At 48.2% G+C, this 11,508-nt stretch overlaps 1 protein-coding gene across 6 annotated transcripts in view; it reads left to right on the top strand.

Annotated features, from left to right (window-relative positions):
* MYO9A (myosin IXA) overlaps positions 1–11,508 on the top strand; it is a 181,654-nt gene that overhangs the window by 151,435 nt on the left and 18,711 nt on the right. For 3 of the 6 annotated variants that reach the window (XM_085300723.1, XM_085300720.1, XM_085300725.1), the window contains 8 exons: positions 75–197; positions 717–866; positions 1,118–1,428; positions 2,487–4,181; positions 5,423–5,504; positions 6,096–6,311; positions 10,533–10,645; positions 11,080–11,237. In XM_085300723.1, coding sequence (XP_085156849.1) covers positions 75–197; positions 717–866; positions 1,118–1,428; positions 2,487–4,181; positions 5,423–5,504; positions 6,096–6,311; positions 10,533–10,645; positions 11,080–11,237 — 2,848 coding nt within the window. The remainder of the gene's footprint in view (positions 1–74; positions 198–716; positions 867–1,117; positions 1,429–2,486; positions 4,182–5,422; positions 5,505–6,095; positions 6,312–10,532; positions 10,646–11,079; positions 11,238–11,508) is intronic. The other 3 variants (XM_085300722.1, XM_085300721.1, XM_085300724.1) reach the window with 3 other exon arrangements.

The raw sequence follows: 11,508 nt of genomic DNA, 5'->3' as shown, positions 1-11,508 counted from the left end.
TTTTTTTTACAAAAAGTGACACACCAGTGCCAATTTAACCAAATTTTGATGGTTTGTTTCTTTTTTTCCCTCAGGATTTTGTCAACCATTTCCATGTCCTTCTGCCACAAGGAATCAGCCCATCCAAGCACAATATTCATGATTTCTTCAGGAAAATAAAGCTCAATCCGGACAATTATCAAGTTGGGAGAACAATGGTAAATATTTATCCTCAGCTTGAGTGGGCATTTAAGATGCAGGTAGATCACTTGCCCGCGCTTTTGTACCAATACATCAACATCCTCATCTGTGAGTTTAATTAACAAAACTGGTTTTCTTCTGTTTGCCAGCAGCAAATGACTCAAATGAAGGTTGAATGTTGCTAACACAGAATAGTAAGGAAGAGTTTTGTTTTGACCAAGTCGCAGCATTCTGGTTTTAGCAAGCTGGCCTTCAAAATTCATCTGCATACAGACGTAGCTTGTTGTTATGACAGCTATCATCTTGCCTTCCCAGAAGGGAAGGTAGAGGCTGCTGTGATTTATGACTCACATTCAACATTGACAGCCTCTGGCTATAGGTGAAGTTTCAGAAGCCTGTCACAGGTAGGCTAAAGTCAGCCAATAAACTTCCTTCTGGGCGTTCAGTTTGCAGCAGCCGGTTGAGTTTAATCGTTTTGTCTTGTGGTCACAGAAAAACAATGTTGATTTTCCATGCTTATCTTTCTTTTCGGTCAGGTTTTTGTGAAAGAGCGGGAGCGTCAGCTTTTGCAGGACTTGCTTCATCAAGAGGTGCTCCGAAGGATCACCCTGCTACAGCGCTGGTTCCGCAGCATGCTCTACAGACGGCACTTCCTGAGCTTACGGCAAGCAGCAGTGATCATACAGGTAGGTGGTGATGAGCTTGCTAATTACAAGCCGTAACTCCCAGAGCTTACAGCTGTGTGTGTAGTTGGAATACCTGATTGATAATTTGAGTTCCCTCGCCAAGGAGCTTACAACCGGAGTTCAAATTCTAGTGCAGTAATAAATGACTACATGGGCTTGGGAGAGGCAAAGTCAGAAGGGCTGTGCGAAGGCAGATGCTCTCTGATTCTGTCGCTGTTCACRCTACGAGGAGCTGCCTGTTGTATTTGCAGCGATGCTGGCGTAGCTATCGGAGTCGAAAGCAAGGCGAACCAGCCCCAGACGCTCTCGTTCTCAGCAAAGCAGCGGTCGTTCTCCAGACCCACTGGCGGGGCTTTGTAGAGAGACGAAGGTTTCTGCAGATGCAGTTTGCGGCCCATCTCATCCAGAACTGCTGGCGGGAGTACGCGAAGCGGCGCCACGAGGCAGCCACTAGCATCCAGGCAGCCTGGCGAGGACACTGCGCAAGGCGCTTTTACCGAGTCAGCAGAAACAGTGTCATCTGTCTGCAAGCAGCCTGCAGAGGATATTTAGCRCGACAAAGGTAACGTGACTTGTTGAAGGTGTTGGGACTTATTTAAGGTATTGTGAGAATTTTTTTAATTCTGTGAATTAAAAAAGAAAATGCTTTCTGATGATGCTTGCTCGGGAGGGAGGGGTGGTTGGCATGAATTCTGGCAGCGCTCAGGCTACTGTGACTTACAGATCATGGTGTCCCTTCTTAGTATCCCTGAGGCTGTCGTGACCTGCCCTGATCCTTCACTGGGCCATACTCTCTAACAGAGGAGTTTAGTTAGCTGCACATCCTACTCTTAGAATAAGCGGAGCCTATTTTCAGGTTAGAGCACGTAGGCAGTGGAGAGTTGAGGACATAAATACTTGCATGGTTTCTTTCTTGGCAGCAGCGCCGGTTTAAGTAGCTTATTTTTAACTCAGATTGGCTCGCCGATCTGATCGCTGCACTGTCTCCCAGACAGTCAGACAGCAAGTGGTGCGAGGACAGAAGCAGCGACAAGAGTTGCCTAAGCCAGCTGCTGCTGAGAGAATAGCATTTACAAGCATGCCCTGTGCAGTCTTGGCTTGCTTACTGCAGGGCAGGTCCTCGTGCATTCCAGGGAAGCACTGCCTACAAGGTGTTGAGTGATGGACTTAGGGCAAAAGAATTGGGAGTCAGGAAAAGTAAGCTGTGGGGGTATCTACTGGCTGTACCCAAGTTAGTGCAGGCAGTGTGATGAAGAAGATCAGATTTGGAAAGCCAAGGCATGACGTGTTACGCTTTTCTGGCTGTATCAGCTTACAAACTAGCTAAACTGGGGATGACGTCTGGAGCCACTGTCATCGGCACAAGAGACGCTTTTGGGGGTGCTGGTGCAATTCTTGATTAGGAGAGATGGCAGAAGAGGAGAAGATTGAAAATTCACTTTGGATATGTAATGTGCGCGCACGTCATCTTGCACTTGAGCTCCAACAAGGAGGGTTGACTGAGAGGCCTGTGGTGATGAGATGGTGAGACCTATGGTGATGAGATGCCACTGGTGCAGTGCCTTGGAGCAGTGTGATAGGGCACAAGGGTACAGTGAATTGTCTTTTTTTTCCTTGCAGGTTCAGAGCTTTGAAAGAGCAGAGATTAAAAGAGAGACAGCTGGAGAACGGCCTGTCAATTAGAGAAGAGGATGGACTGGAGGCAAATGATGCTTTGGAAATTAAGGGCTCAGACCCATCTAAGTGGGAGGATGGCTCGTTTGAAGAGAGAGTGAGAGCTATAGAGGAACATAAATCTCTGATAGAGAATAATCGGCTTAATCACACAGACTCATTGGAGAGTACTGGAAATTTGTTACACAAAAGACACGAGAGAGCCAGCAGCCAAAGTGGCATGGACACTGAAGAGGAAGTAGTTGTGAGAGAGAGACCCAAGTCATTGGAGGATCTCAACCAGAAAAAAGTGGTTCGTGCAAAAAGAGAAAGCCGGAGAATGCGTGAATTGGAACAGGCAAAATTCAGCTTGGAATTGCTTAAGGTCCGGTCTACTGGAGGGCTGTCACCTTCAGAAGAGCGTCGGTGGTCCACAGAGCTTGTATCTGAGGCACTTCATTCCCCTCAGGGAACCCCAGAGAGTGAAAGCTCTCAAGGGAGCTTAGAGATGTTAAGCTGTGAAGATACCCCAAGTAAACTTGTTTCCTTAGTTTTAGATGAGCAGGACGTGCAGTCRTTTTCCATGGACACCCAGGACTCTTTACCTAGCACTCCCCTGSCTCATCTGCAGGGCAAGCCTTTCTGCACAGCAGATGTGAACAGCAATTTATCCAGTTGCAAAAGGAGGCCTTCAGACTCTGAGATACCAGATAACCGCGCTACTAAGGAACGTGAGGTCTGTGATCCCCAGAATGTGATATACAAGATGCATCCAAGAGAAACCTTCCTTTCTAGTAATCTACCGACCTTTTACATTCCACCCCAGGACAACTTAAAAGTAAAGCAGTCGTTGCTGGAGAATAACCTGAGGAACAAACCAGTTGAAAGAGAAGAGAAAACAGTTACGTTCCCTGAGGTCAAGAAGGACTCTGAGTCCGACAAGCAAGACCAGGGCAAAATCTTGGGAGGGGAGGTAGCGGAAAAGACTCCTTCCAAGAGAGAAGATCATAGGACAGCTATTGGAACACAGACCCATTCTCCAGACTCGGTCATCAAGAGATTGGAAAAACTCAATGTGGAGAAGGAAGAACGGCAGAAGCAGCTTCAGCTGCAAAATGAGAGAGAGATGATGGAGCAGATTCGCCAGCAGAAGGAAATTCTAGAGAGACAGCGCAAAGCCTTTGAGCAGCTTGAGAAACAAGGGAGGGTGGAGGCTTTGCAGAGGGCTGAGCCAAGCAGAATCAAGGACCCTTCTCTCAAACCATCAAAAAGAGCAGACAGCCGACCTCAGTCTGTCCTCATCCTGCATCCCCAGAGCAGAGGGGAGCACGGCATCACTCCAGGTATAACTCCAGCCTTGTCAGTAGATATTAAAGGTCTCACCGTTGGGAACAGAGGAAACTCTCCCRCCCATAGCGCCCCGAAGGACAGACCTGTCAGCATGTTCATGGAGCGAAGAGAAGGTCAATCCGGAATGGTGCCTGAACCGACCCGGACAGAGCGGCCCAACTCCAAACTGGCTCTGGACTCTAGGGATTTCCCGGGCAGCCACCTTTCTCGGACGGAGCGCCTGAGGCAGCCCCGAATGCCAAACCAGGCCACCGACGAGACAAGGGCAAGCGCTATGTTCTTCACGCCAAAAGATAGTCCCTTTGGCCTCCAGTGAGTAAAAAGATGGTGTGCTTTCTTTATAGCCTTGCTCACTTAAACCCATCAGTGTTATTTTGGGGGGGCTGTACAAAATACYTCTTGAAACAAAGACCAACGTCAGGTCTATTGACCTTCAGACAATGAATGGGCACAGATCAGAGGAAGAAGAAAATATTTGGGAGCTGGAAATATTCTTTCTAATTCTCTTATGTGATGGGTGTATGTAAACCAGGAGAGATAATCATAGGTATTAGCAGGTGAAGGGTGTTGGTAGCAAACGGAGATGATCGTATCACTGTTCATTTAGGATAAATGAAAACTATATTCTAAATTTCTTTCTCAAGGTAAAAGATGAAGAAAAAATTATTAGGATTTTTGGGTGGTCAGAATAGCTATCACTAGAGAACGGGGGGATGGGAGGGAAAGAAAAAAAACTAAAAATCCCYATTCTTAATGTTAGAACGGGAATAGTCAGAATGAACACTCAAATGATGTTACCGCTGCTGGGGAGAAAAACAACAATTATCTTGAGGAGGGGTTGGGATAAGAGCATGCCTCTGGCAGTGCATCACTTGCGTGTAGAGTTACACGTCATGGTCTTAGCAGTCATTCCAGTCCACTGCATTTGCACCGGTGCGTTGCTTAAATGACGGGCTCCTTCGGGAGCACAGGGTTTGGATGCTGCAGCAAGACTGGTCAACAGTGAACTGAGCAAAGGGGAAGCTAAACAGGATCAGTAATGAGTACTCCTTTGATGCTCTGTTAGAGGCAAAGAGGTGAGACTCTCCTTCCCAAAGGGTTCATGTAAAAACGTGCAGGAGGCTCTGGAAAATCGGTTTGTAGATGGTTATATGAAAATAGTCTCCTTTTTTTTTTTGTCCCACTTCGTTCTATTGGTTAGTGCGCAAAACAAGAAACAAGAAAATGAAAACTATAGTAAAAACTACTATCTTTTACTCCATTTGTAACTCAAAACTTTTCATGCTACAAGAAGACGATCACGTTTCCAAATACAGAACTTAAAAGATAACCGCGCGTAGGCACTGCAAAGAGAAGGGTGCAACTTGCCTGGCAGAAATGCAGATCTCCAGGGCCCACGGCATTAAGTCAAACCCCGCGGATTCCTAGGCAGCTGTAAATCAAACTCGTGACGCCCCATTGCAATTTGTTCTTGACCGCGGGTGCTCCATCATCGCACGCTGTGGAAAAGCGTTTCCGAGGAACTTGAACGCCTCTGTTTTGCTGTGTTTCAGCAGGGAAGCAAGTCCACAGTGCCTTCCCAAAGGTGAACTAGCTAGGAAGCCATTTAAGATTCCTGGGTCTGGCAGAGGAGAGGTAAGATGCAGCTTTCTCATTTTCTCTTTTAATTGAACACGGGTGGGGGAGGAAAAAAAAGAACCCCCCCCCCACCAAGCCATTTTCTGCCAGTTTGCCCTGCAGTGCTTCAGAGACGAGAACTGTGAAGCACARGTGCTGCTAAACACAGGGGATTTGGGGAAGGGGGATATCAAGGGTATGGCAACACTCACCTTCACTGGAAAAAAAGCCCATGTTGCATTAATTCACAGCAGTGCAGAGTTGCTCTTGGTTTAAAAAATAAATTAATTAAAAAAAACAGTAGTAAAAAATAAAGGATCTTGCGATCCTGATGGCAAACACTGTAGACCRCAGTCTTGTCTCGTTTGGTTTACCATATGTCCTCGTAACATCCATTACTGTCCATTTTCTTAGTGCTGTCTCAGCTTTTGTTTTTCCCGGTCTTTTCCATGCTACATGTAATGATGTTCTCTGTGGGATGCAATGTTACTCAGAGATGTCTTAAGGCCCTATTTGACCTACTCTGTGATGCCAAACACCCATAGAATCTCTTTTTATTTTTAAAACATTTTTTTTTGTTTTTGTTATCTGTTTTATCATTTGGTCAAGCAGGTTGCCAGACCGACCCATAAAAAGAAAGCCCGCATGGCGCGGACGCGCTCCGATTTCTTGACTAGAGGTACTTTTGCTGATGGGGAGGGGGATACGGAGGAAGATGATTACGATGACAATTTTGAGTTCCTTCTCTCCTCTGACCAACCTCCTCCTCCTGAGAAAGGGCCTGCAGCCAGGCTTGGGCAGGCCTGTTACAGTGACTCCGAAATGGTAATTTTCCAATGTGTCGGGGGTGGAAAAAAAGAAAATAATAAGGGAGCAAGCGGCTCGGYGGGAGCGTTTCTTTGCTAACCTTAGCTGCACTGATCTCTCCGCTGCTGCTGCTGCTTCTCCCCCTTGCAAGGATGCTGTAGACGGGTAAACACGGCAAACGCAGCAGAAGCAAACACCGAACGGAGGGAGAAGTCGGTTGCGTTTCTCTGAGCCCGGGGGATGCTCTCGGCATCGATTCGAGAGCAGCTTCTGCAGTTGGCGAAGGTTTCCTGGGGCGCTGCGGTGTGTATCGCGCAGCGGCCCGTTGTTTTTAACCACGTTCACCTCCACAGCAAAGTCCCGCTAGCATCTTYGAACACGATTAGCTGTGCAAATAGAAGAGATCGAAGCAAACGTTATTGACCCCAAGAGAGCAAAGAAAATGAGATAAATTTCACACCTCCCCCCTGTTAGTTTTGATTCGATATCCTCAGCTGCGCTCTCTCATGGTTATTCAGGCCTCAGTTATTCGGAGTGACGCTGGTAGGCAGTATCTGAGAGGATGCAAAAACAGATAAATTGGGCAATAAAACACAGTGGTGATATGAAACAGTGGGTTTTGGGGGGGGGGGAAATGGGGGAAGTAAAGCCCTTGGCTCGGCTCGGCAGCAGCCTTTTTCCCCGGGCCCTCCTGCCGCAGCCTCGCAGGCCGTGCTGCGAGCGGGGCGCTGTGCTGTCTTCCCAGAGGCTTTTACCCCCTTAAAAAGCAGCAGATCTTTGGCCGTAAAAATCTTTTCTTTTTTTTTCTTTCCCTCAGCGAACGGGGGGAAAACAGCCGGGCCGCGGCTCTGCTCGCTGGCTTCGATGGCTGGCCGCCGCCGCGCATCGCGCCCGCTGGGCCGGGGCCTCGCAGCCGTGTGTGCGCGGGCGGCACTGGGCGGCTTCGGCGGGTCTCGCCGCGTCCCCATGAGGGCCGGCCCCGGCGCGTGGGGCGGCCGTCATCTCGGCCGCGAGCTGCTTCGCGTTGCTCCCGCCGCCGCCGCCGGCTGCTGCTTCCCCACAGGCCTCTCTGGCTGCCCGGTTTTGGCGTGCGGCTCCAAAGGCCGCCGGACGCGTGAAAGAAAGACCAGGCGCCGCCTTGCCCGGTGAAGCTGTAGCGGCGCGAGCCTGCCCGCCTCGCCCGGGGCTGCCTCGAGCGAGCCAGTGAGTTTGTGTGGCCGGTGGCCCGGAGCAGAGGCTCTTGCAGCGAGCGCTCGGAGAAGAGGACGGRGGTACCGAGGCCGTGCTGCGTCCTGCTCCAGCCCCGGCACCAAAGCYGCGAGTTGGCGGGCGCTAGCCTGAGCCTATCCGTAAGCTGTCACCGGCCGATCCCAAGCGTGGGTCGCGAGCCGGCGGCGAACGGAGAGTTCTTGCCCTGAGCCGCTTTCCAGAGCCAGGAAGCCAKTCGAGGCAGCGTGCGGGAGGCTTTCGCCCCCGCCAGAGCGGCTTTACTCCCTAGTCTCAAAACCTAGAGAGGCTGCAGTGATAGCAGAGGGARAACGTCACGCTGTAGTAGATCCGAAACAGCGGCAGAGCAGAGATGCGCAGTAGTAACGTTAGGAGGAGCAGGGAGGCAAGATCTGTTGGCGGAGGCCGAATCCTTCGATGAGAGCGGCCTGAGAGCACGTTTGGCCTCCCTACAACCAGCAGAGAGAGGCGAACTGTCCCGGGGGTGCCGCCTGCAGGCAGCAAAAATAGGTTTAAGGAGTCATCTTAACGACGAGGCTACGTGCTGCTTCCTGCCGGCCCAGTTCCTTCTCCCCGTTTTCCTTCGCACGCGCAGGAGAGGACCCGTTTCGGACAGCCCTTTGAGCACATCAGTATTCCCTCTGCTGTGTTTTGCCTTATAAAAGGGCCCTTTTAACAGAACTAGTTAACAGTTTTAACAAAACTAGTTAGAACTAGTTTTKCCCCTCCTTTCTATCGAGGACTGCGTTCCCACGTCTCGCGTGGGAAGGTACCTGCAGGAAAACGGGCCGGCTTGCTGATGAAGGCCCGTGACACCGCTCCGTTGAAGCACTTTGCTGCTTGCGGTAGCTGTCGTCCGGTTATCGTGAGCTTTTTCATTATCCCAGGTTGCGTCAGCTTTGGGTCTTGGCTCACAGCTGCCTGCCTTTGCTGAAGAGCAGGATTTGTACACGTTTTGGTTTAAAAACCCAACCTGCTTGTGGACTAGCTGCGATGTGCAAAACAGTGCGGGYGTCCCGTAGAGCGACGTTTACGGTGCTCTTGGAGCTCCCTCCATCAGCCTGCCGGAGTCGGTGCATGCCGGTACGCTGTGAGCTGCTCCGAAGAGGAAAAAGAGATTAAATTCCCCTGTGAAATTTGGTATTATTACCCAGCAGAGCACTGAAAGTGATTGAAAGGGTGAAGYTACTTAAGAGCAAAACGTTATCCATGGAGGTAAATGGGTCACTTATTTTAAAAGGAAGTAGTGCATGTGGACTGAATGCAAACCTCTTCCTTGGTTTGCTTTTTGGATTTATTTTTTTTCCCTCCTGTGTCCACGTGCAATTTATGTGTGACCATCACTTAATTGCAAGAACTACAGGGACGACAAATCCTTTCGTGATTTTTTTCTGCGGCGGCAGTTTTGCCTTATGTGCTGCCATCTCCTGGCTGGTAGGGAAGTTAGTACTTGGCTGAAAAATGTGAAGAAAAAAAAAAAAATGAAGGAGAGCATTTAAATGGTAAATGCAACTACCTTAGAGCCCATATTTTGTAGAATTTTGTTTGAAGCACTTTTYTTGTTTAAAAGCAGAGCCCATTCAGTTGAGGCATTTAGATAAATGGGTCAAATAGAAAAGGAAAGAATGGCACTCTTTGGAAAATGCTGTGTTGCCTTTTAGTGCTCATCTTGTTTGGGAACAACACTTTCTAGTTTTTTTTTCCCCCCGTAGGGCAAGAACGTTTTTTTTTATTTTTGTGCTGCCCTACTGACGGAAATGCCCGTAGCTTTTTTTGACGATCATGCCACCAAAGTCACCGAGTCCATCGGGGCTAGTAGGAACAGGACAGCTGAGCTCACCACCTTCAGCTTGTCCTCCAGCTCCGGTGGGGGGGAATAAGATCTCCCCTCTGCTCTGACGCAGTGACAGTCCTTTTCCAAATACCAACAGGCCTTTTCAGAATTAAAAAAAAAAAAAAAGACAAAATCCATAGCTTTCTTCCTACAAGCTAACAAACTAGAGCAATTTTAGTAATATCTCCTAAGATAAATACCATTGTTCACTTAATGCAGTGGTGGAGACTTTGCAAGTACGTGAGGAGATTAGGACTAAGGTAACATCTCCATGTTAAGTGCCTYTCGGGACGTTTTCTTCGGATAATGGCTATGAGTCATTAAAGCATAATGTTATGAAAGCAGCCGGCCTCTCCTAATGCTCCAGAGAGGGAAGAAAACACTGTCTCTTGCATCATCTCCCATAGCATGCAACGTAATAGTGCAAAACCTACCATCGAATAGAATGAAATAATTTAGAAATGCATTTTCAAAGTGGCATATGTAACATCGTCCATGGGATGCTATTACATTTAATTGATTGTGAATTCATCTCACTCTTAAAAATCATCCCAGGGCATTTTAAATGGTGATGGAAAGCGGAGATCCTTTGTACTGAAGCTGCTTCATACCTTATTTCTAAAGGAATCGTTTCAGCTAGTCCTTAGCAGAAACGCTTAGGAGTTTTATTCTTTTCTTTTTTTTCCTGCAAAGTCTACAGAATGGCTTAAGGAGAGGCAGGTTCTGCGAGGATGCATGGATATGGTTGAGGGTGCCACGTTATTGAGAGCTTCTTTGCTGCTAGAAACGCCGCGGATGATTAATTTATCATGGGTAACATCACTGCTCTTAAACGGAGAGTTGGGCTGCTCACTCTGTGGCAGTGATCCGGCTGGCTGAGCAGTTTTGCATGCTTGGTGATGCGGACCTGTGGCTCGGTGTGCACTAGCTTTGATCTTCTGTTGCTAAAGGAGTGAGAAGGTTGGACTTGGAGGTGGAAGTTCAGTAAGGTTTGGTAAAGTACTTCTCTGATTGAAAAAGCTGCACAGGACCTTAGGTTTTTCATTGGTAGGCAGACAGAAATCAGGACGTGCTTTTCAGACATAACAGATGAAATGTCAAATTTATCTAAGAATGTCACCTGACAGCCGAAGAACTGTCTCGTTTATAAAATGGTTTCACTCTCGGAATTGTTGCAGACCGTACAGCGATTTGCGTCTGGTGAAGGCCAAACTAARCTTCATAAAACCATGTCTCAGGGCGAGATTGGGAAGCTAGCAGCTGCACAGAAGAACCTGGCTCCGGATGGGAGGTAAGGGGTACGGCTGGACCTCGTGAAACTGGGAGATGAGTCCATCCTGTGCCATTCTGGATCTCCTTTGTGTTGATGGAGCTGCTGCAGGCCCCAATTCCATGTGTTTCCAAAACCCACTTTTCTRTCTAAACCAGCAGCAGACGAGCTCTCAGTGACATGTTTCATACGTGGCTGCGAACGTGCCCAATTAGAAGGTGTCCTGTTCATATTTTAATAAATTTTTGAAGCAATGAGAATAYGTCCCATCCCAAACCACCTCTTGTAGGTGAAACTTGCAGTTTCTTGTATTTGATGAGGATGAGTATCCTGGTTTCCTTGCTAGCAGTTGTGTGAATTTAACTCTTGTTTTTAAAGGGCTGGAAGATSGAGATTTTGTGTAGAAGGACGTTTTCCTAATTAAGGCAGTTTCTCTTTCCATGGATTATTTCCAGGCCTCAACGAGCCAAGATGAGATTCTGGGTGAAGGGGAAGCAGGGAGAAAAGAAGATGCCACGGGAGAAGCTTGCTACCCAGTCTGAGCTGCTCGAGCTTTACGCAGAGCAAGAAGCACCGAGCAGAGAGGTGATTCCTGGCTTGCAGCTGGGGGAAGGTAAGTTTAGGTTGAGCACCGGGCAGGTTTGCACGCTGCTTGCAGGGCATCGGAAGGAGCAAAAAAGTTACGTTCACCATCTTAGCAGAGATGAGAGGTGTAGCTACTTTAAAGCTGGCTTTACCCTGCTTTTTACAGCRTAGCCCAATATGTAATGACTTGGGTAAAGGTGTAGAATTTAGGAAAATAGTTATATGTASGGTCAGGGTATCTGTAAACTAGACAGTCGTATATGAATGCATGGTCTAGAAGAGACTGCTGTATGAAAGCA

Source organism: Rhea americana, unplaced genomic scaffold, assembly GCF_003343005.1.
Source record: "Rhea americana isolate MKP2758 unplaced genomic scaffold, rheAme1 scaffold_168, whole genome shotgun sequence".
Classification (NCBI taxonomy): domain Eukaryota; kingdom Metazoa; phylum Chordata; class Aves; order Rheiformes; family Rheidae; genus Rhea; species Rhea americana.
This window is presented reverse-complemented; position numbering and strand designations above follow the sequence as displayed.